This window comes from Emydura macquarii, unplaced genomic scaffold (assembly GCF_026122565.2).
Source record: "Emydura macquarii macquarii isolate MOO-44397 ecotype Brisbane River unplaced genomic scaffold, CSIRO-AGI_Emac_v2 contig_480, whole genome shotgun sequence".
In the NCBI taxonomy this organism is placed as follows: domain Eukaryota; kingdom Metazoa; phylum Chordata; order Testudines; family Chelidae; genus Emydura; species Emydura macquarii.
In genome coordinates this window covers 10135093-10160608 of record NW_027130617.1, presented here as the reverse complement: position 1 = coordinate 10160608, position 25516 = coordinate 10135093, and the positions used below count along the sequence as shown (strand labels likewise).

General features: G+C 35.9%; 1 protein-coding gene across 2 annotated transcripts in view; it reads left to right on the top strand.

Moving 5' to 3' along the window:
- BTBD8 (BTB domain containing 8) overlaps window positions 1–24540 on the top strand; it is a 65571-nt gene extending 41031 nt beyond the window's left edge. For both annotated transcript variants that reach the window (XM_067538484.1, XM_067538483.1), the window contains exons 8-19: window positions 1609–1705; window positions 2384–2472; window positions 2718–2820; window positions 6570–6752; window positions 7553–7690; window positions 8727–8856; window positions 14878–14939; window positions 16039–16672; window positions 17030–17120; window positions 17676–17815; window positions 19340–21778; window positions 23136–24540. In XM_067538484.1, coding sequence (XP_067394585.1) covers window positions 1609–1705; window positions 2384–2472; window positions 2718–2820; window positions 6570–6752; window positions 7553–7690; window positions 8727–8856; window positions 14878–14939; window positions 16039–16672; window positions 17030–17120; window positions 17676–17815; window positions 19340–21778; window positions 23136–23605 — 4576 coding nt within the window. In that variant the 3' untranslated portion in view covers window positions 23606–24540. The remainder of the gene's footprint in view (window positions 1–1608; window positions 1706–2383; window positions 2473–2717; window positions 2821–6569; window positions 6753–7552; window positions 7691–8726; window positions 8857–14877; window positions 14940–16038; window positions 16673–17029; window positions 17121–17675; window positions 17816–19339; window positions 21779–23135) is intronic.
- The last annotated feature ends 976 nt before the right edge of the window (window positions 24541–25516 follow it).

The window sequence follows — 25516 nt, the reverse complement described above, 5'->3', positions numbered from 1 at the left end:
TGCACCTAAATATATTTTGAGGGAATTCCACAAATAATATAATTGCTAGATAGATCTTGTTTATTTAGCAGCTATTGGAAAAGGTGGACCAGCAGCCCTGTAGAAAATTATATGGGGAGAAAAATGTTTGGAAAACAAACAGTATAGCCTTTTATGCTAAAATAATTTGACACTTTGTGTTGTACATTCTGTTTTTATTCAGCATTTAGAGCAATATGGACAAAGTGTGGTGATATTTTGTAACAAATATTTAGACTGTAATATTAAAAAGAACTTTTTGAATTAGTGAGATGTCCCATTGTTTGTAAAATAATAGATCTACAGAAAGTAGTTGAACAGCATCATGAAACGCTCACAGGCAAACTTTTAAAAAAATGTTGGTCTAAACCCCTTCCCCAGTGTATAGTTGGAGTAAATAGCCCTAGGGAAATCTGTAGATCTTTAGAATGGGGTAGAACTCACCCACCTAGTAAGGTAGCAGGCTGGCACTGGAGCCACTCAATGACCGCTAATTCAGCCATTGCATGTCCCGTCCCGTCCCGTCCCCCCCTCCACTGTATACAGCAAGGAGGTTTTAATATCTGCAAAATCATGAATTCACTGGGCCCATTCCCAGAAATATTCCTTGGTGGTTGCACTGATTGGAGCTGTTTTACATAGCACACAATGTGCAAGAGTACACATTCTGGGTGGATTTCCTTTGTCCTCTGCTCTCCCCCCACTCCTTTTTTGTAGAATTACACTGGATCTGTTGCTAATTGGGGATTTCATGTCTATTAAATTGTAATGGGGTGGTTTAAGGTATGTAGGGTTTCTTCATGAATTTAGATACATGCTTACTTTGCTAAGGATTACACTTCCTGTTTGGATGTTACTAACATACAGTATTATGGGCATCAGGATCACAAACCAGTAAAATAAGAGTTTGGAAATATTAATTGTAATATTCTATACAGAAGGTATTAAGTGTGCTAGTAGATGTCAAGAATATAATTTCTGGATAGGAGAATCATTTGTTATTCAAAGCTTATTCCCCCAAGATGATATGGAATTGTATTTAAAATGTCCCCTACAAATTCTTACCTGGAATGGAGGTATTAATTATTTTACACAATTAGCAGTTTTATAGTTTGTTTATTATGCTTTTCCGTTGTTTGGAAGTGACTCTCATCATTGATGTAATTCTCAGATGCCAGACTACATAATCCCTAACATGATATATAATCCTTGCAATGGGCAACCATGAAATACCTAAATCATCCTACTGCAGCAAGTAGAAAAGAGTACTTGCCCTTAAAACAGAGAGGTACTGAAGGCCCTGTAAGAATTTCTGTGAGCTTCAGTTAGCAGCTCTGGAGGCTCACTCTGTGTTTGGTTGTGGAGGTTTTTTTTAGCTTGGTTTGTTTCTGTTTGAAGACTATTTTGGAACATTCTAGACATGTGCTGTGTGCTTATACTTATGCATGGTGCATAGAAACTTCTGATTGAGAAGAAAAAAAGGATTGTGAGGAGGCCAGTTTGGATTGTAAATTGTCTTGTAAGCAAAAATGTGAACTTCCAGGTTGTATGATGATTTTATAATTCCTGTCACTACTGCTCTCTCGTCAGTCGAATACTGAGGATTGCTGATATGTATGGACTAGACGGACTGAAAGAAGTAGCTGTCTATATTCTCAAACGAGACTACTGCAATTTTTTTCAAAAGGTATGTGTATATCTTTCAGCTTTCACACTACTTTGTGAGCCAAAATGCCTGGAGGGAAGAATTTTGATTCCTCTATTATAAGTCAAATTTCTGAGATGTTTAATAACAGAGAATCAGTCTGTTACTACAAAGGGTGCTAGGCCTGGGCCTGCAGTTCCTAGGCTCTTCTTTGTAATTCCATCAAGTTAAATGGGAATACTAATGGAAATAAGGCCTGCAGGATCAAATACCTATTTGTATAACAACAATGAACTAGACAGAGTTTGTAAACCATAGCAGAAAATTGCAGTATTCCACTATGTCAGTTAAAATTATGTTTAATTCCTTCAAATGTTACCCCTTAACATGTAGCTTTATCTTGTTGGGGGTTATAATACAGACATGTTGCATATTAGTGTTTCGTGAAAGTGTATTTTTCAGGTGTTTCTGTTCAACTGAAAATTGAAAGCTGAAAATTCAAGAGTTTTGAGTTGAATTTGTCCATACATTAGGCTTAGCCCTGCACCATTACCACTGATTTCAGTGGATGCAAGAGTAGGCCCATCATGCATAAATTCCCACAAATGTAAATATTCTGGTCACTGACAATGTTTCAGGCTAAATTAAAAACTTTTATATCTGCATGGTTTCTATAAGTCAGAGTGTACAGTAAGTGTGATTATTTTCTCACAATATTAGCCTGTTCCTGGAAGGCAGCAACATGTGCTAGAATGCCTGGCTATTGCTCATTCAATGGGAGTTGAGAATCTTTATGCTGCTTGCATGAAGTAAGTGAAATAAAATGCATTATGGTTTATGCTGGCCATTTTCACTGTTCATTCTTGAAATTAATGTATTTTGACAAACTGAACATAATTGAGGGGGAAACTTAATGTTCATATTTTAACCTAGTTTTTCCTTGAAAACTCATGGGGCTCATTTATGCTAGCAGAGGTGAAGATGTTAGATGAAATTTTATAAAACTATTTTTCTATGTTCCTTATTTAGTTCAGTAAGATTCTTATTTTAATAGATGGATAGGAAAACATTTTGTAAAATGTTGGTCAGAAAGGAGCTTTGCCAGTTTACCCATGGAGCTTCAGAACAACTGTCTTACTGTGATGATTCAGTCTGTGGTAAGTATGTACATAGTGAGTACTTACATGTATGTTACTTTTAAATTGTGCTTATTTAGCTTTGCAAAGGAATTAAAAAGTCAATAAATATTAAACATGCATTATTAAATGTATATGAATCATAGTCAATGAAAGATCATTATATAAATGAAAACATAATATTGACATACAAATACAGTCACACCGCTGTTTCATGGAACCTAAGATGATGATCAATCCCAAACCACTCCAAAATACAGCCATTTAAGAGGAGTTTATCAGATTCAATATTCTGACAGAATAGTACAACACGATAAATTAAAATAGAGAGAAGGAGCAGTTGTAGTAATTGTTGTGTTAATTCTTACACCAGAAATAAAACTCTGGCCTGATTGAAGTAAGTGGGAATTGTACCTTTGACTTAATAGGGCCAGGAGGATTTCACCCCAAATTCTAATTTGGAGATTTATGCACATAAACCATTTTTTTTCTGGGTTCAGGTGAAAGTGTTTGGCTATCAATGAGTGGTTACTAGCAATCTATTTATAGGCCACTAATCTCTCAAAATTGTTAGGACCACTAAAAATTACATACACTAACAGCTTAATATTAAGCTTCTGTTTCACAGAAGGACAACATAGATATGACCGGAATGTATCCATCTTCAGACCTTACCATTTGTTATTGGTGTTGTGCGTTATATTCAGCTCCAGATTGGAACTGCCTCAGTTTGTAGATTTCCCACTCTAGGTATTTATGGAATTAATATCTGGGCTGACTTAGTGGGTCAAATTCAAATCAGAGTTATGCCAGCTAAAAATTTGGTCTAGAACGTGCACTGTATCACAGCACAAAGAAGAAATATAGATAGCTTTCAGGGTGAAAACTAGCTATCTTTCTGTCAACCTAAAAAGTTACATGATAGCTAGGATGAAATTCTCATCATCATCACTCTAGTTGCTTCACATTTGGCTAAAGGGGCTGAAGCATTGTAAAGAGGCTCTAAAAGACCTGTTTTTGGCTGGGTATGATTTCTCTGGTGCAAGCACTGTGGAGTCAGCCATAGGGCTGTCTTCTGACGACCCACACATAAAGCCCTGTTATAGGGTGTGTGCTGGGGCAAGGTGAGAGGGGGGGAGTTGCAGCATGCAGTGCTGCAGAGATTCTGGGCAGTGCTGAGATCAACAGGATGGTTCTGGGTAGCTGACAGGCCTGTGGGGGGTCTTCTCCAGACCCAGAACAGCCCAGGACTGGGAGGGCACAAAGATGGTTTAAAGCCATCTTGCCCCCATCCTGTTCCTCCTAAGCTGAAAGTTCTGGGCTATTACTCTTAGATGAGGCCTATTAAGGGTTCAAAATCATGGAGTAGAAAAATAAATCAACATGCCTCTGTCATCCTCCTCCTACCTCCCTAAATCCTATGTGGCATCCATTCCCAACATTTCCTGAGACTGAAAAGTTCCCTGGAGTCCTATGGGATTTTGAATATTTAAAAAACTGCAGCAATTTTAAGGCTGCTTGGCAAAACAGTCTAATAGTTATAGATATTTATTTTGCTTGAGCTACTATATTTTACCAAAAAAAAAAATTTAAACTGTGCATAGTACTTTTTAACAGTTATACCCAGTCTGAGCTTATTGGTATTTCATCTGTCAGTCTTGGAAATTTTAAGTTTAAAAGCCAGTTAAATATTCTAATAGAATGCTTTCTTCTTATATGCATAATTTTCAAACTGTGCAGATGTGAGTTTGAGTAAAATTGCTATAGGCTTTGTGAGCTTTCATTGAAACAACATTAAAGGCAGCATAGCAGCAACAAGTTTTCCAGAATATTGTGCTGTTTCTCTTGTTCCTGTATAGCAAATCTTGAAAGGTGTGTGAGGTGTATGGAGAAGTAGACTTGCAGTGGAGAGACTCTTTGATGGAAAGCCACAAACATTGGTACAAGAAGCTAGAAATTTCTAAGCATGAGTGCCATTTAAAATCACATTAAGGATGCTTATCCTGGTAGCCTCACAAACAGATGTTAGGAAACAACCATTTTTTAGAAAAGTGAAAGGAATTTCCTCCTAGAACAGAACTATAGCTATTCACAGTTATCTCTTACTCTAGAGAAAGATTATCTCTGGAGGAATATGATGCAGATAGGCTCAACCCTGTAAGGTGCTGGTTTAACTGGATGCTGTAAAGGTATTTCATACTTCACTGGAAGTGCTTAATGGGCATTGAGGGCACTCATCACCTTGCAAGCACCTTGTGAGTAAGGGCCTGATCCTGCTCTATTAAAGAGGCTTGTAACTGAGCCAGTGGGAGCAGGATCGAATCGTAAGTGCATACTAATCCTTCATTTACTTTTATTTGAACATACGAAAAATAGGCTTTGCCCATAACAATAAAGGTAAAAATAGTTGAGCGAGGAATTGCTGAAATATACACAGAGAAAATATGTGCTGTGTTGTTGTTCTTTCTTTTGAGCTTTCTTGGTAAGTGTGAATTTGAACTTCCAGTATTTTATTGTCATATGTTCAGTTGAATTTACTGCTTTTTTTGTAATAGCAGTCTAATCAAGTTTAACCAAATTTAGGCTTTTTAAACCATCAGTATGTTTTCTTTTTCCTAAATTGTTTTTTTTACTAATTTGTCTTTGCTTTCTCATTATTCACTCTCATTCCATAACAGTTAGGAAATTGTGAAGAGAACTAGAAATGTTGATTACTTTACAGATTTATTAGTACTTTGTTTCCATTAAGAAGAACACACAAGACCCTACTTGTAGAAAACACTGTTTACCTTTGGCTGCATTTTTAAACCAAGAGAACAGGGGAAAAAAATTCTAAAGCTTATTGACCATACTGTATAATTTATCAACTGACCTGGCAGGTCACATGTAATAGATCTTTTAATCCATTTTAATTTGGTGGATAATGATAAATAGTAAATTACTTTTAAGGTGTGAGTTAGCATGTAGTGATGTGGGCATTGGTGATGAGGTCTATGTAAGTACTTAGATTGGCAGTGAGGTTTCAAAATCACAGTACGGCTGAATTAAAAGGAAGGAAAGATGAGGAAACTTAACTAATTATGTTTAAAACAAATAAATGTCTCCTGGATCAGATTTCTTCTTCCTATGGAAAACTTGGATAGGGGAGGCTAAGTGGGGATAAAATTCCATGAAGTCCAACAGTTGCTTCTTGTGGGGGATGGAGGCATAGCACTGAATAGCTGCTTCACTGTAAAAAGCAAAGGTGTTCAGACCTAGGAAACTGCAACTCTCTAGGGATCTACTGAAGGCTGGGACATGTTCACTAAGGCTCCTGCAATGTCTTTCAGCCATCTAGTATTCTTCCTGCCCCTTATGTCAACACGACTATTACACTCTCCTATGACTTAATATTATCATTTCCGTTTAACTTTTCTCAGATTAAGATTATTAGTTTAGTGTTCGGCATTTGTTTGTGAATCTGCCTTCTCTCTAGACAGCAAAATGTAATGATGAACAAAGGGAAAATATCATAAAATCCCATTATGAAAACATTCACCCCTAACATCAGCAGAGAACAATAGAAACAACTGAGCCTCCCACCAGACTTATTAACCTAAAAAAAGTGGAATATGCTAATATGAAAATCCAAATACAATTAAGGTAAAAGAAAATAAGAATTTATTTGGTAGGATGATGATGTAAGTGTTCAATAACTGAATAGGAGCTATTTGAGAAGCAGCATTTTCTCAGATAACTATTCTAATATATTAAATTGCTTTTATTTTAAGAACCACAAGAATGCAGCTTCTCTTTTGATGGAAAGTGACCGGTTGATCAGTAGTCTTCCCCAAGTGAAATGGTCTGAAACAGCTCTGGCCTTGGCATCTAGGCTTCAAGAAGAATGCATAATGTTTATTGTAACAAACTTCCCTCATATAATAGAGAGTGACAATTTTTATATTTTCTTGCAGGTAAAATGCTCATGAATTACTTTTCTCTACTTTTTTCAAAACAAATGTATTGTATTACTGCACTTTGTTTTGTGTGGGGGTGGGTTCCTCCCAATAATTTAGTCTGTTAAATTACTCAGAATGATTTTAATGTCACTTTGCAAATATGTTTATGTAAGAATTTAATATTAAAATGGGTAAGTTATGAGAGCATCACTAATTCGAAGGAAATTAAGGCCCTGATCCTATGTACAATTACGCACTTAAAGTTGAGCAAGTCTGGGCAGATCCTCGAATTCAAGGTTAAACACGTGCTATAAACACATCATAAAGCAAGCATAGGACTGGAGCCCAAGATAGCAGCATGGGCATGCCCATAATGTCCATTGACTTCTTTGTGATTTGTAATGTGCAGCCCTGTTAAGGGTTAAGGTATTAACTGACAGAGTTCACTGCAGTATTTCCTGGAAAGAGCTTGTCTAATTTTATCCAGCAATGCATTTCCCTAATGAGACAAAGATTTGACAAGGTACTCTGATGCATCAAAAATTATATATGGATATTTCAAAACTACCCTTTTTCTTCAGATTTGTATTCAGCTGTAACTTCAGCACCAGCTGCGTCGTCTTTAGATTTTGTTTAGCCCAGGTGATGAAATCTCAAGAATATTTGTAGCAACTTTTTTTGTGTGGAGAGGAACGTGGAATGAATAAATGTGAAATACTGAACACCAAAGTCACATGATCACTTTCTGTTGGGTAGTGTTTTTGCGTATAAAGTACACATTTATTAAAATGACTGTCTTTTCATTGTTTCCTTAGGCACAGGCAATGAGCAGCAAACCTGATCTTCTAGAACAAGTTTTTAAAGCAATTGAGAAAAGTATTAGCATTGAAAACAGTTGCTTTCTTATTATGGCTGTGGATATATTGTTGAGCTCCACAAATGTGAAGGAGATGGTAGGTTTTGCAGTATTCATAGAAAAAGAATAGCTTATAATGTTTATGGAGCCATTTAAAAACTGTAACTTTTTTTTGTGTAGAAGTTCAAATCAGATTATGCAATTTGAGCTCTCTGGCCCCAGTACTGCAGTTGGATCCATGAAGGCAGTCCCTCACACCTGTGTAGGGACACAGGACCTACTGGCATTTGTGTATAGCAACATATTATTTTTAAACAAAAAGAAACACTTAGCTCTGCCTGTGGCAACACCAAGTAACAGACTAACAGCGCTAACAACATTGTGTGTGGGAAGGCACTACTAATGTTCACTATCATTGTAAATTTATGACCAAGAAAGAATATTTAAAAATTAAATAAACTCTGTCCCCCAGAGTAAATTTAAGGTTTTTTTTATTAATTTACTTAAGAAAACTCAAAACACTTGGGAAATACGAGGGTTGTATTTTGTTTGCTTTTTTATGCAAACTCTTTGGAGCAAGGACTGCATCTTCCAATGTTTCTGGAAATTCCCTATGGTGTTGTGGATGCTACCACAATCTAAATAACATATTTTAAATGAAGATTGACTGTAATGTCATGGGTGATATGTGAATGATAGGAGATGCAGATTAAAATTTATAATGTTACATGCAAAATAAAATTAAATCTTTTCTTAAACTACTGCAGTCAAGTGGTATTATAGATTTACTCAGTAAGGGTGATGAAAATTTAATCAGATAAATTTTTGTTCCCCAGAGAATTTGACCTTGTAGTGACAGCTGATAGTAAAAAGCTATGAAAGGATTAAAAGAAATGTGGTGGCTTGTGACGCTTTAGCTTCTGTGGGAGTGACTTCATTGCAAACTGTATAAAATTATGGTGAAGGGACAATAAGCCTTCATAAACAGCATCTACATCTACTAGGTTATCGTAAAATATAAATAATGACATCATTGATCTAGCTTAGGGAGTAAGTAGATTGTGAAAGGAATAATGACTGGTTGCTATGACAATGTGCCTCTTGCCAGCTGCTGATTTGTTACTTGAACACAGGGTTTTACGTGCAAGATTCAGGCTCTGCGTGATAAGCTGTGGATCTTCCTGGTTCAGTCTTTTTTTGCTGTTCGTCACACAGAGAGCTGGAAGCTGATGAGGCCAGATGATCAAGAGAAAATACAAGCAGGTATGCAAGCAATCAAGAACAGTTATCATTGCATAATAATAGTATCTATAATATTAAAAATGTTGATGGTGTTGGGGGCTGGTAACAAACTCTAGCATGCTTAAAACTGTGATGCTTTTGTATTTAAAGTAGTATTTTATAAATTAAAGCAAAGATAATATGTTTATCCATGTTCAAGCCTGCAAATTATTTTACAGTTTTCTGTGAATATTTTTCCTGGCTTTATTTTTATAGATATGTAAAATAGAAACCACATATGTAGGTTAAATCTATTTTTGTTTGCAACTACTCTAAATTATTAAAAATATTGCAATAGGATTAAAGAAACCATTAACTTTCTCCTTTTTAAGCAGATAAGCACTATAGAAAATTGAAATCTGTACAAAGCAGATTAAAAAATAAATTGAATTTATAGAATTAGTAATCAGTTGTTCATATTAACACATAAAGACTGTTCATCTCTTGCATAATATTTATTTCATGTGGACTGTGAATAAATGCAGATAGCTTGACTTCACAAGTAATTGGTATTGTGATACTGTTCTGTGTTGCTGCAGAGAGCCCCCAAGGAGCTGCATCATGATCTCCTTAAAATTTTAGCACTTCACCTTTAAACAAAAGGAATTTGTGCTCTGAATGTTTCTTTATTTTCAAATATGTGGAATGAAATTTGAGGGTGTGGAATTGAAAATGGCTTCAGGGCCTTGGTTGAATATTTGCTTTGTGATAATGCAGTTTTATAAAGGAAAAAATGTGAGACTCGTTTAATTTGTTCCTTTAAAATTAGATCACCTTTGATTCATAGTAGAAGGTAAAACACCTAAAAAGGTTTTGTTAATAAAGACATTAAAATTGAGACTCTAGCTAATGAAAAACTGTACATGATTATAGATAGATTTAATTTTTTATCCCTTAATTATATGTTGGTTGAAAGATGGATTATGTCAGTCTTTACAAGCATGATTTAGGGTGTTACTAAATGAGGTTTGATTGCTACTTGCTGAAAGAGGCTTGTGATTTCTTTCTTTATTATAAAGCACTTCTAGCTTGGGGGGGTTGCTTTCAGAAATAGAAGGGTAATTTTGAGTACATTTAGCATCTGATGTTCTTCTGTACTAGGAATTCAGTGTAAAGTAGTACTTACACCTGTGTTCATAAAGTGGGTGTCATTCAACTCTCCATCTTGATAGTAGGAAAGTTATTTTGTTTGGAGTTTTTCAAGATTATATGGCATTAATTCAATTCTGATAGACTTCATTTTAATTGTAAACTATTAAGTTATGGAAATCTTTCAGTATATGATTTTGTTCTATAATCAAACAGAGGATATGATCAGCTTAGAAACATCTTAATTCTTACATGATATTTGCTTAGGATCACAGAGGTCAAACAACTTTCATCTTGAAAATATTTCAGGTAGTACTAAAGTGTGAAAAGATCTAATCTTTGTAGAGGAATACATTAGGATAGGAAATACACAAAATACTGTCTTTTTCTCATTCACAGCATTTCTGTGTTCTCCTGGGCACAAGTTTATGGGGAAATTGTATGAATATATTGGTGTATATTAACGTGCAGAGTCATCTCTGAAAAAATTATTATATCCTTCTGGTGCCATTTTCAGCATCTTGCCTTTCCTTGCAGGATTTCTATACAGCTAAATAAAGATGCTTTGTAGAACCTAAAATGAGACTACAACAGAATTTTCAGTTGATTCTATTGTACATATCGTGTGCTTTGTACACATAAGTAAATAATACGATATAGCATGTGAAGAATGAATGTTTAAACCATTTTTCTCAGAATAGATAAAAATTACATCAAGCCAAAAGATATATATATAAACAAAAATAAATCTTTATCCCTTCTCTGTATGTACAATATTTACATATATCCTTTTTATATTGTACAAGTCTACTGATTTGAAGGTTTCATTGACTGATGCCTCCCAGATGTTATACAGTAAAAATATTTATTAGTAGCTTTATTAATTCAATTATTTAGCGTTACACATAGTGCTTTACAAACATGGATAAAATGCATTCCTTGCCCTGAAAAGCTTACATAATGACCTCCAGATAACTTTTTTAAACTAACACATATTGCCTCAAGAGGTGGTGTGTACCTAATGTACATATGCAAATATGTGAGGACTACGGTTTTTTACAAAGAACATAAGAATGGCCATACTGTGTCGGACCAATATTCTGTCTTCTGACAGTGATCAATGCCAGATGCTTCAAAGGGAATGAACACAACAGGACTATTGTTAAGTGATCAATTCCATGTCATCCAGTCCCAGCATCTAGCTGTCAGAGGCTTCGGGACACCCAAAGCATGGGGCCCAGCCCTGACCATCTTGGCTAATACCCATTGATAGACCTAACCTCCATGAACTTATCTAATTATTTTTTTGAGCCCAGTTATAGTTTTGGTCTTCACAGCATCCTCCGGCAATGAGTTCCACAGGCTGACTGTGAAGAAGTACTTCCTTTTGTTTGTTTTAAACCTGCTGCCCCTTAATTTCATTGGGTGACCCCTTGCTCTTGTGTTATGTGAAGGGGTAAATAACATTATCTTATTCACTTTCCCCCCCACCATTCATGATTTTATAGATCGTTATCATATCCCCTTTAGTCATCTCTTTTCCAAGATGAACCGTCTGTCTTTTTAATCTCTCCTCATATGGAAGCTGCTCCGTACTCTTAATAATTTTTGTTGCTCTTCTCTGTACCTTTTTCATTTCTAATCTATCTTTATATTCTAGCTTTTTTGACTGTTTCTGCACACTAAATGGATGTTTTCAGAGAACTATCCACGATTCCACAATGACTTCAAGATCTCTTTCTTGAGTGGTAATAGCTAATTTAGACCCCCATCATTTTGTATGTATAGTTGATTATTCCTACCCTTTGTTTCCTATATTTTAATCACTTACTGATCCATGAGAAGACCTTTCCTCTTATCCACGACCATTAGTTGGCTTCAGAGCCTTTGGTGAGGTACCCTCTCAAAGGCTTTCTGAAAGCCCAACTATACTGTATCCACTGGATTACCCTTGTCCACATGTTTGTTGACCCCCTCAAAGAATTCTAATAGATTGGTGAGGCATGATATCCCTTTACAAAAGCCATGCTGACTCTTTCCCAGCAGATCGTATTCATTTGTGTGTCCAATCATTCTGTTCTTTGCTATAATTTCAATCAGTTTGCCTAGTACTGAAGTTAGGCATACTGGCCTGTAATTGCCAGGATCACCTCTGGAGCCTTTTTTGAAAATTGGTCTCACATTAACTCTTCCAGTCATCTAGCATGGAGGCTAATTTAAGTGATAGGTTACATACCACAGTTAGTAGTTCTGCAATTTTGTATTTCATATCAGAACTCTTGAGAGAATACCATGACTGGTGACTTTCACTGATTAATTTATCAGTTTGTTCCAAAACCACCTCTAATGACACCTCAATTTCAGACATTTCCTCAGATCTGTCACTTAAACAGAATCGTTCCAGTGTGGGAATTTCCCTCACATCGTCTGCACAGAAGACTGCTGCAAAGAATTCATTTAGATTCTCTGCAATGTCTTATCTTGAGTGCTCTTTTAGCACTTTGATCATCCAGTGGCCTCATTTGATTGTTTGACAGGCTCGCTGCTTCTGATGCACTTAAGATTTTTTTTTGCTGTTTACTGTTTGAGTTTTTTGCTAGTTGCTCTTCAAATTCTTTTTTGGCCTGCCTAATTGTACTTTTACACTTAAATTGCCAGAGTTTATGCTCCTTTCTATTTTCTTCAGTAGGATTTGACTTCTAATTTTTAAAGGATTTCTTTTTTGCCTTGTTTGCTCTGTTGTTTAGCCATTTTGAGGGGTTTTTGTTTTATTTTTTGTTCTCTTATGTTTCTTTTTAATTTTGGATATTTATTTAATCTGAGCCTCTATTATGGTGTTTTTATAAAGTTTCCATGCAGCTTGGAAGCATTTCACTCTTGTGACTGTTCCTTTTAATTTCTGTTTAAGTAGCTTCTTCATTTTTGAGTAGTTCCCCTTTCTGAAGTTAAATGCTATATGGTGGGCTGCTTCTTCTCCAACCCCTCTCTCCCATGAACATTAAGGGTGTTAAAGTTAATTATATGGTGATCGTTATTACTGAGAGTTCAGGTATATTTACCTCTTGGACCAGATCCTTTGCTCCACATAGGACTAAATCCAGAATTGCCTCTCCCATTGTGGGTTGCAGGGTTAGCTGCTCCAAGAAGCAGTCATTGATCATGTCTAGAAACTTTATCTCTCTATCCCATCATGAGGTGACATGTACGTAGTCAATATGGGGACTAATAGACTTTAAGGCCAGAAGGGGACCATCATGATCATCTAGTCTGACCTCCTGCACATTGCAGGCCACAGAACCTCACCCACCAGTTTCTGTAATAGACCCATAATCTCATCCAGGAATTGAGACCTTGCAATTCTGCCTATCTAATTGGTCCTGCGCGAGGAACTGAAAGCATTTCAGAGACTGTTGCCATGGAGATCCTGGACTTTAATCTCTTACTTAGAAGCCTAAATTTGGCCTGCAGGACCTCTCTCCTGTCTTTCCCTATGTCACTGGAACCTACATGTACCATAACCACTGGCTTCTCCCAAGCACTGCACATAAACCTGTCTAGATGACTCGAGAGATCCACAATCTCCACACCTGGCAGGCAGTTCACTATGTGATTCTTCTGGTTATCACAAATCCAGCTATTTATATTTCTAATGATCAAATCCCCCATTACTATTACCTGTCTCTTCCTAATAACTGGGATTCCCTCCCCCGAGTGGTATCCTCAGTGCGAAAGGCTACCGTGGCATCAGCTGGAAGGAGGGTCCCATGTATGGGATCATTTCCCTCTGCTCCAGTTTGATGTTCTCCTTCCCTGAGACTTTCATCCTCCTCAACAACACAGAGGCTGTCAGACCAGGGTGTGACCACTCTGTGTCCCAGAAAGCCTCATCTGTGCACCTCTTTGTCTCCCTTAGCTCCTCCAATCCAGTCAATCTGGTCTCAAGAGCCGGTACTCAGTCTCTGAGAACAATGAGCTCCTTGAACTGAGTGCACACACATGCCACCTGCCCACATGCTGCATTCAGTGCAATAAACTGGATAGCCCCCACTCTGCTGCTGGATTTCTTACTTTTTACTCCTGAAGCTTTTTTTTTTAATTTTCTTTTGGGGGATGAGTGGGGTTTATTGGCCTAAGGTCAGAGAATGTTAGGTGTATCTGATTCTCAGGCTCCCTCTCTAAACTCCCTTGCAAAACTTCCCTGTTTGTGGCTCCTGTTCACTAGCTCCCCCCTCATTGCTTAGGAGCTGGTTTTTTAAACCCCTGATTTTCCTGAATAGCCCTGCCCCTTGGTCAATGGTTAATGGATCCTAAAGGGATTAGGAATCTAAGTTTCATTAAGAAGCTCACCACCTTGCCTAGCAGGCCTCTAGGCTCAGCATATGGCCCCCCCAAATTGACCACACTATATACTGTTTTTTAGTTGTTTTAAGAGAGGAGATCTTTTATTTCAGATAAATTGTTAGTATAAATGTATAAGTAGCAGCATCAGTTAGAATTAATTGAAAGTAATTTTCTTTGAGTTCAAGTTTTTTGCACGTTCCTGTACACCTTTCATCCAAGGATCTCAAAGTACACCCCAAACATTTAATGAGCAAAGTACATCAGAATTATGGAAGTATTATCCTTGTTTTGTAGATGCGGAAACAGAGAGATTAAGCAATTTGCCCAAGGTCTCATAAAAAGTCTATTGCAGAGTTCATTACAGCCATCGCATCTTCTGTACTCTAGATACAAAATCATCCTTTGCCACTTAATGTTTTCCATTTTGCCAAAATAACTTTCCCTTGACTAGATTTAGAACCACTAGAATTGTTCTCTGGTTCCAAAAGATCCTTCCATGAATAAGGTTGGCTTTTTTCTGTCTCTCTCCCTCTGCTTTCCCACTGATAATAGAAATCCTTTTTCCCTATACAGCTGCTTTTGACAAAGGGGATGATCGAAGACTTGGCAAAAAACCTGTATTCACTAGTTCTCAGGTAAATGCTTAGAACCTTACAATTAAAAAAAATATGTATCAGAATCCTGCAAACATAAATGCTCCTTTTCATGGTTTATATTTTCAAAATAATGTAATGTTTTGTGGCCTATGTTTACGAAACCATTGGTAGTTAATTTTCAGCAATCACATTGTCCTTGTAATTGTAGTTGAGCCAATATTTTACTCATAATCTGTAATGTCCATTATTAGAGCATTTTAGGTTTTGACGTGGGTTAGCAGGAGTCCATGCTTTCAAATAGTTGGGGCCAAACAGAAGACAGAAATTTGTGTTCAGAAGCTATTGCACACTTCCTTGTTGGTGCATAATAATAAGCTGTGATCTCAAGTTTGCAAAACAAGTGGTCTGTTACCAGGCTAATAGAGCTGTTCCACTAGCTCAAGCCACCACTTAACCCAGTCTACTACACTCCCCATTAATTTGCTTGCTGTGAAAGAGCTTTGGAAAGTCGTCAACAATCCATGTATTTGAGACTCATGCCCAAAGTGACATTGCTGTTTGACAGAAAAGTACTGTTATAGGGGTTAATGTCCAAGGATATACATTACTATACATTTTGTTACTACTTGGGTTACATTTTCATAGGCTTAAATCTTAACATTCAAGAAATACCTTTACTTGGGAATTCTGAGCCCTTATTTTGAAGATCTACTGTTATGTGACGGTTGAAAGCTTCCTGTGTCGTGTATTTTAAAATAATTGCAATCTTTATGTTCATAGGGAATCATACTGAATTCCCAGTCTGAAAGTCTAAATATAACGTATAAAATAAATGAATATCTCCAACAGGAACTAATTGAATAATGAAGTAAAGGACAATGTTTTGCATAGGCATTTCTTGTATCCTCTGATTCAGACTTGACTTGAATAGGGGATGTAAAGGGACCTGGATTTAGTACTTAAGTGTCCTTGAAAGCCAGCAATCTGAGCTCTGAGACGTGGAAAACGATTTTTATTTCTTTCTCCCCAACTCTATTTTAGTGCTAGATTTATGCAAAACTCCAGGAGTAGCTATGATTCAAGAGCTAAAGGTTATACATGATTTATTGTGTTGCTAAATGTCTTCTGTTCTTTCCAGCTAAACAGATGCATTAGTGACTCTATTGATATAAAGCACACTTCTTGGAAAGTAAAAGGCAAGAGCAATTGGGGCAATTCCTTCACTAATCAGGATAAAATGAAATCTGATGGATTAGGAGCATCTGGACATACATCAAGTACCAACAGAAACACCGCTAATAAGACTTCAAAACATGATGACTTAAAGGGAAAGGATAGTAAAAAAACAGTTTCCAAGATTACAAAAGATTCAAAAACTGGGGAAAAAGTTGCTTCACCAAAGGCTAGAGCTGTCATAAAGCCAAAAATGGAAAGTAATGGACATGCTAAGGCTGAAAACTTGATTACCAAACAAGAGTTAGAAAGGTCATCATCTGCAAGTGGGCAAAAAAATTCAGGAAGTGGAAGAGGAATAAAAAATCAGGAAGGAAAAAATTCAGGTGCCAGACCCAAAGTACTTACTGGAAGCCCAAGTGTGCAAATCAAAACAAAGCCATTGAAGAAAAGCACAGGGAACGAATCTCCCTCTCTGGTAACAGGGCCAGGAACTTTCAGCAAGTCAACAAACTCAAGTACAGATTTCCAGATTTCCAATGAACAACCAGATGAACCCAAAGAAGATAAAGCAGTAGATGAAGGAAAAAAACATCCTGGTAATAAGAAATTGCCTCTGACTTGCCAGAGGCAGGTTATATGCTAGAAAACAGCCTGAAGAGTTCCAAAAGTTCTATTTTAGATGTTTGTGACCCTGCACAAGCATATTTTTAAAATATACATTAATTACAAGAAGTAATGCTAATATGCCCCTGTATTAATGGCTCTAACTCAAATTATATGTGCTCCGAAAAAAAATACATGCGTATACAATACACCAATATAAAAATCTCAATTCTTCCAGTTTTGGCATCTGTGCTGTTTTCAGCATCTGACCATTATATGTTAGTATTTCTTTTTTAGGTGTTTGTATATCATGCATTTTACCCTATAACTAATTTTAATTTTGCTTATAGCTGTGAAGACAAAGTCTGCTTTGAAAATGACTAATGGAGCCAACATCAAAAAAAAAGCTAATGAACCTGAGACTAATGTTACAACAAATAGGTTTGTTGGAAATCAAAGTATTACTTACTTATAATTATATACTGGGTTTTTTAATTGCTTGATTAAATGTAATTGTCATTTAATCAACATGTTTTTTGGTTTTTTTAACCTAAGAATTTTTCAAAATAGTTGTCTATTTCATATAATTAGTAAGAAAATAGAAATAACTATGGACAATATTTTTGTGAAGATAAAAAATTGTTTTTGCCTCTGGGTTTGGGCTGCTTTTGTTTATTTGTTATTTTAGCATTGTTACGGTAACTCTACAGATCTGAACAATTATGTGCCTGAATCCTGCAACGTTTTGAGAACTCTCTATAACCACTGAAATAGCTTAGATGGAGCTACAAAATCAATGGAAGATGAGCACAGTTAGTACTTTGGAGAAACAGGTCCCTAAATATATTGTTTTTCAGGAAGAAAAAAATAATTTTACATGGCATTTATTGTGTTTTCCATGTTAAAGTATATAGAGTACAACTGATTATTTAAACATATTCATTTTTTAGATCTTAAATTTGCAAGTAGTACAAGCAGTATCTTTTTCTCTCATAGCATGACAAAGAAACCGACTGGAAAAGGGTACAATGAACAAAGTCCACAAACTGTTTTGAAGAAAACGGGAAATGTGAGTGGCAATTCTACACCTCACCAGAAGACAAAGAATACACCAGCTCATGTTGCTAAAAACCAAGGTAGTGTTAAATGGCACTGAAATTAAATCATACCGTACTATTTTGAATCATTTTGCTACATTGTAACCCAGATAAGGAAATTCATTATAGCACTAAGATTGTCAGAACTTTTCTGTTGTCTATTTCCCATATTTCATTTTTGCTGACAAGCCTCAGATGTATTTTTATGCTTGTTTAATTCTCATGAGGCTGTTGTGTATTTATTTTTTAACATCTGGCCAGCAATCGGGGGAGAAACCTCTTCCCTAATATGCATTATGGATCTTTCGTCCTCTGATGGTATCTTACATATTCTGCACCTAAAGCTTCTATTCGTTTCAGTAGAAATTCTGTATCTGAAACATGTTCACAGTACACATTAGAGATCCATGCTGCAGATTGGATAGAAGATATTTGCCCACATAATATGCTTTTTATAATTAAAACTGGTTGCTTGCATGTTCATCATTTATTAATATTGTTTTTATGCATGCTTTACGTGCATTAAAAATATTTCAAAATGATCTTTTTCTTTTGTAATCATCTTTTAATTTAAGTGTGTAAATAACAATTAACTTTTTATAGACTCCAAAATATAATTTTCAGTTTGATTGTATCATAATATCAAAGATCGTAAGTGAAAGTCCAAAATCCTCAGAACATTAAGTAAAAACCTGACTCACCTTTCCTTAAAAAAATTGACTTTCTGCTCCACTATTCAGCATCAGTATAGAAATGCTGTGCATTTACAGACATGGAAAATGTATAGTAAGGCAAGGAGAAATCTGTTTAGGTTGCGAGGAAAATATGCCTTGAGAATTACCTTGTTAAAATCTGCATTTTAACATCTTGGCAACTTATTTTATAACTAGCAAAAAGTATAGTTCCTTGTAGCTGTTTTTATAGCAAGTATGATATGTAATAACCTTCATTGTGTAGAGACCTGGCTGTGCCAAAGCACAAGAAGGAAAGTGAAGCGTGGAGTTTTTTCAGCTTGAACACAGCATTTTCTTATTGATTAACCTAAAACATGAATGCTACTTTAATTCACATTCAGATAATACATGAAATATAGGTCCTGTCCATTTATAGTAATTAAAGATCTCTTTCTGAAAGATTAGGGGTGTTCATACTGGTGTTCTGGCCATATTGCAACTCTGATAATTACATTCTGCTTACTTAAATTTCCTCTGTAATTTAAATTGAATATAGTACTCATCACTTCCTGGGTTATTGAGCAGTGTTTTTTGTGTACCATTAGATCACTACTACTTTCCACTCTAGTAATGGCTGCACTTCAGTGATGGGTGAAGAGATTCCTACATGTACAGTTTGTAAAGTGCTTTGGATTCAAAAGTCCTATATAAATGCAAGATATTTTTATTAAATGTTTTTAATTTAAGATCATTTAATTGTTTAACAATTTTAAAATCACTTGGTTGTCTAAAATACTTAATAACCTATTACATGAATTACATACATCCAATTTATCAATAATATAGTGCTCTGATTAGAATGTGTTTTGTTTACATTCTTGTTTGTTAGGACCACAAGGAGAGTCACCAAATTCATTAAAATCTGGAATGTCTCCGAAACAAAATGAAGAAAAAAACATGATGCAAAATGTGTCTCAGACAACACTTTCAGAAAAACAACCTTCATCTAAGAAAAAGTGTGTTAAACAATCACAAATATCTGCAGTTAAAGCAACTGCAAAAATAACAACACCCAAAAATCAGACCCATTCAAAGAAAGGTGAAAGTACAAACAGTAAAGACTCAAAACAGAAAATAGTTATTGGGCAACCTACATTAAAAGGTCAGTCTTCTACACAAAGACATTCAAGAAGCGAATCTCCTGTTGTCCAGAAGAACATGTATAGCGCTGAACACGAAAGTTCAGGACAGAAACCTGAACAACACACACCTGCTGCTTTTGAGATCCAGCCACATGACAATAACAAATGCAACACTGCAAAACAAAGTGAGTGTGAAAAATCTGAGATAGAGTGTAGCAGAGGAGACCTACTCATGGCATCATGGCAACCTGATCCAAGAAAATTATTGGATCCTCTTGAAAATGGGGAAACCAAACTTCTTCATACTCAAGTTAGAGGACAAAATGTTTCTAAGCAGAATATTTCAGTGCAAAATGAAATGGTATCAAAACAGGTTTGTGGAGATGAAATTAAAATTAAATATCCAGTAGATAAAAACAAAGATGATAGTAATACAACTGAATTTCATTGTTCTACAGAACCTATTAGTAATGCATACTCAGCCATTTGCAAAAATATTGGCCAAGAGCCCCCTACTTCTGCTTCAGAAGAAAGATTGAAAACATGCAAAACTGTTTGTGATTCAGCTCTTTGTCAGAAATACTTGGACTATTCAGGAAACAGCAAAGTACATTTAGCACAAGCAATAGAAGACTGTGTGGAACAAAATGATACCTTAAACATTGAAATGGGCATTAATTATGGTGAAGGTCTTTTACCCAGCTTTTCGAAGGTAACCAATGCCTCTAATTCAGAACAAGATGAAAGAAAATCCTTTAAGGCTAATGTAAAGGGATTTGCAAGTGTTGATCAACTGTCTGATAAATCAGCCTTGTCTGAATACAAGCCTGCTACAGTAGACTCAGATGCTGCTTCAAAATGTTTCACAGGGCAGGTTACAGAAAATTGCTCACCTAAAGATATAGACAGTACAGAAACACCAGGAAGCTATGAAAATTCAGAAACTCCCTTTGCGGATCATTGGAATTTGAGTACAGGTGTTTTGGATCCAAAAGAGAGTCCTGAATCTGATACTGGCAGTGCAACAACATCTTCTGATGATATCAAACCGAGATCAGAAGACTATGATGCTGGAGGCTCTCAGGATGATGAAGGATCTAATGAGAGAGGAATTTCTAAATGTAGCACTATGTTATGCCATGATTTTCTTGGAAGAAGCAGCAGTGACACAAGTACACCAGAAGAACTAAAAATCTATGACAGTAGTCTAAGAATAGAAGTAAAAATGAAAAAAGAGGGTTCCGATCTTTTCCGTGTTAATTCAACAAGTGATGATGAGATACCAAGAAAAAGATCTGAAGTGTGGTTACATCCAGGTGTAGTAAGGGGCAATACTAAGGAGAATGAAAATACTCCTTTTGGCAATGCACAATTTACTCAGGAAGCAGACCAAGTTTCCTCTTCTGCAGATGAAACAGAAGATGAAAGATCTGAAGCAGAAAATGTTGCAGAAAGCTTTCCTCCATCAGACCCTCCTACTCAGCCATTCCAAGGAATTGTTAATTTAGCTTTTGAGGATGCAACAGAAAATGATATTGAAAGTCAAGAGTTTGCTACAACTAAAAATTTTAAGCGATCTGTTTTGCTTTCAGTAGACGAATGTGAAGAGTTGGGATCTGATGATGGAGAAGCTCATGCTCCCCTTCAGCGTTCCATAGATTCCCCTACTCCTGATGTTTTTGATAGTGTTTCTCATGAGCATCATGGAAAGACTTATTATTCAAAGTATTCATTGGAAACTGAAGATGGGTTCCTGGAGTGCAAACAGCAAGAAAAGGATAGCCATGACAGACTGGATAAAAGTGAGCGCCTTTTCCTAGATCCCCATAGCACTGAAATCAAAGGAAAGGATAATCAGGGTGCTTCAGTGACAGAACAAAATTGCCCAAAGAAAGTACTTTTGGTAGTAGATAGTCAGTATCCAATAGAAGAGCAAAAAGTAAATAACAAGAATGAAGAGATTAATGAATTTCAACAATGCAATAAAGTTTCAGACAATGACACAAAGTCTCAAGAAAGACCATGTCATTTGGACCTTCATCAAAGAGATGCTAATTGTGACATGCAAAAAAACAGCTCTGCAAAACCTGTAAAACCCTGTAGGAATCAGTTACTGATTCAGGAAGGTCAAGAGAGAGAGAGTCAACAAGCACTTACAGAATACAATAATACTGATTTACCTTCAGGTAATGTACAGAAATAGAAACGTTAAGTCCCTCAAAAAATTAAGAGAATAGGCAGAATATTGGAAATTTATGTCTGGGGTCAAATCATGAACTCTAGTAATTGGCTCAAATTTTTTAAACAACTTAAATGTATTAAACTATTTGTTTATTGAATGCCTGTCCATTTTGAATACATATTAAATAACTTAATGTTCAATGGAAAACTTGAATATTTATACTAGGCAAATCTAATCAGATAGATTTTACGCAGTACTAAAAAGAAAGATTGGGATACAATTCCCTGTATGCTTATTATTTTTGGTCCAATTTAACATTGGCAGCATCAGCTTTTGGTGGGAACTTTTGTATACCTTTTGTCTGCTTGACAACCTATGTCATATAACTAAGTGGGATGTGCAATAACTACAGTAATAACCTAACTAAAGCGCACTGAACTGTTTACCTTAACAGCTATACTCATTACTTTTGCAATTTGTTGATATATTACATTTTACTTGGAGATATGGATGCTGATCCTTCTCCCATTGAATTCAGTGGGATGTTTCCCATAGACTTCAATGGAGCAGGTTTGGACCTAAGACTTTCAGCTTACAGTATTATTACAGTTGTTCTAAATTTTACCAGTGAAAACCAATATCCTGAGAGAGATTATATTTAAAATCATGATCATAAACAAAAAAGCTAGATGATTGTCTAGTTGTTTTATCTTTTTAAACCAGTAATTCAGATGACCCCATTATAAAATATACAGTAGTGTCTGAATATAACTATTGTGTATTCAAGAGTAATTAAATACTGATAATAATCTATGTTCAACAGAACCATAGAAGAAGATGACCTTTAAAGTTGTACTATTTTTTAAGTTTGCTTGTCCTTGCCTGCAACTGCCCTTGTATGTGTAGTATAGAAATAAGCCTGTGAATAAGCCATTTTGTTTTTCCTTCTCTTTGGAGCTGACATAGTTTACATCATCATTCAGTGATTACATATTCTTTTTTTTTTCCCTTCCTACCCACCCACCTCCTGTTCCAACTTTAAGTTATTGTAGTGAATTAGAAATTCCATGTGCATTAAATGTTTGTTTATATAACTTGTTTTTTCTGTATCAGAAATTTTCTAATTATGAAGGTTTATTGTTAATTACCAGGGGTGATTGCTGCTCTAACTTAATTTGCAAACCAGACTTTTTTTTACATAGAAAATAAATGCCTAAAAATTTGTCAGTTTTGTATAAATTTACATTTTTTCTGACCTTGTTGGATTGTCTCTGTTGCAATGAGTTAAATTTTGCTCTACAAAGCCCTGAGGGGGGAAAGCGTGCAATTTTTACATTGTGTAGTATTATGAATTATTGCAGGAGACATAGATGATTGTGACACATTGGCACAAACCTGCACGTATGAACATCGACCTTCAAAAACCCTTTCTCCAATATATGAGATGGATGTTAGAGAAGCTATTGAGCAGAGGATGAAGTCAGAAAGGGACATTCTAGATGTGGATTTTGAAGATCAGCCATTTGCAGAACGGGACTGGACTCTTCTCAGGCAATTGTTATCTGAGCAGGACTCAAACATAGATTTCAAAAACTCTGTTCCTGAAGACCTTAACTTAGCACAATATCTTATCAATCAGACACTACTTCTGGCACGAGATGGTTCAAAACCTCAGGGTACATCATACATTGATACTTTCAGTAGATGGACTGAACTAATGTCGCCACTTGATGATTCTTCAGCAAGCATCACAGTGGCAAGCTTTTCCTCCGAAGACTGTCCTTCCCCTCAAGGGGAATGGACAATTCTTGAACTGGAAACCCATCATTAAAGTGATCAAGTGTTTGCAAATGGCCTCCAACCCCTACCCCAAATCTATTTTTGATGCATTGTTTCAATACAATAATGAAATACTGCATCAGTTAAGAATAGCCAATTCTTGATACTGAGGCAATCTTTCCAACATATTGAGGTAAATACTGTTAATTTATAACCTAGATTTAGTCACAGCTAGAATAATTTTTCAAAGCTGAAATAGATTTTTTTTCTAAAATCAACTTTGAGCATGTATTTTCTAGAATTATTAGAAAAATTAGATGATTGGTTTAAATTTTGGTTTAAACTCCATCTTCTATCCCCATTTTTGTCATTTGTTAATATATTCTTTATTGAGCATGGATTTTAACTTGTGACTGCACAATAAGTAAAGCCATTCTTTTTCTTTTTGCTCTTCATATGGTGACTTGATCATTTTTCAACAATAAAAGATTGAGTGGTTGTGTTGACAGGTGGTTTGTTCAAACAATACTTTAAATATTAGAAATGTATACTTGCATTTACAGAATGTAAAAAGTTTTGGACTCTATTTATATATGCCGCTTGCTCAGTTCATTCCCACCAGTTTGATTTTGTATATTTTTGTTTGTTTTGAAAATTTTCAATAAATTTTTTTAATTGTCATTTATTTAAATACAAGACTGCAGAGGTACTGTAAGAAGGGTACAGTTCCTCTCTTGGGAACACAAATACATCCCCTTACTTTAGTAAATAATGATATGGTGAATCAGCTAGAATGCTAAGCCTGTTCTGAAATACTTGGGTCTAACAGCTCAAAAAGTAGATTCAGTCTCAAGTTTTAGCAGTGGCACTCTTGCCTTCTTCACTTTAAAAGTGCATGTTTGAACTGGAATTTCAGTTGTGCTACAACTCAAGACACTTTTGTGCCCCTCCCCTACTGTCTAAGTCATAACTAGTTTATCAGGGGTTTTTAAATTCCAATGTGTTTTGTATCTTTGTGAGAATATTAGGATTCTTTCTGTGTCTTTTTAATCTCATAATTCCTATTAAAAAAAGTTTCCTTATGGAGGCCCAGTGTGTCATCCTCTTGATTAAGGAGAACCAGAAAGGAAATGCTTCTCAAGATGTCTACTCTGCTCATTCTGCTGCTAAAGAAGATGGCAGTTACATGGCATGAGCAGGGTGGATTTTTTTATTTTTATTTTTTTTTGGGGGGGGGAGGTCTGTTGGTTTTTTTTGGATGGGGGGGGATAGTTTCCAGGTGAGGGGTATTGGACTATATTCTTCATGCCCTACTGAGGCAAAACACAGCAATAAGGATGGTCTTATCTAAACTATATATTACTGCTTCTGCAGATGCCCTCCTCTTGGTCATTAACAGGAGATGTGCCTTCAAATGGGAGTGCTGCACTGCAATAACAAATTACTAAAATGCTGAAAAAAATTACATTTTTAACAAAAGCCTAACTTGCACTGGCTATAGCCAAGAGTAATACAGGTGGGTGTTTTTTGCAAGATTTTGCACAATTCTGCCAATGCACCTTATTTCTGATCTGCAGGTATTCCTCTTGTCTTAATCCTAAACTGTTTATAAGCAGAGATTGCTAGTTGTCTTGAATTGTGAAGTTGCTTTCAGATGTGGCTAAGCAGTGACTGCTGAACTAACTTTCACTTTAGACCTAATCAGCATTTGATCTCAGATCGCCTGACTTGGAAAGACTGCTACACTGACTTTAGTGTCTGGCAATACAATCAACATTTTACTGAAGCAGAATTATAAATTGATAGAGGAAAAATTTTACCTCAATTATTTTTATAGAGGTGAAAGGAAAGACATTAATCTCCTCTTCACGTCTCTCTGTCGAAAGGAGAGCCACGGTCCTTAGAAGAGAGTTCAGCATTAGCTGCATGCCCACCCCTAGCTTTCTTACAGAGGATTCTCCCA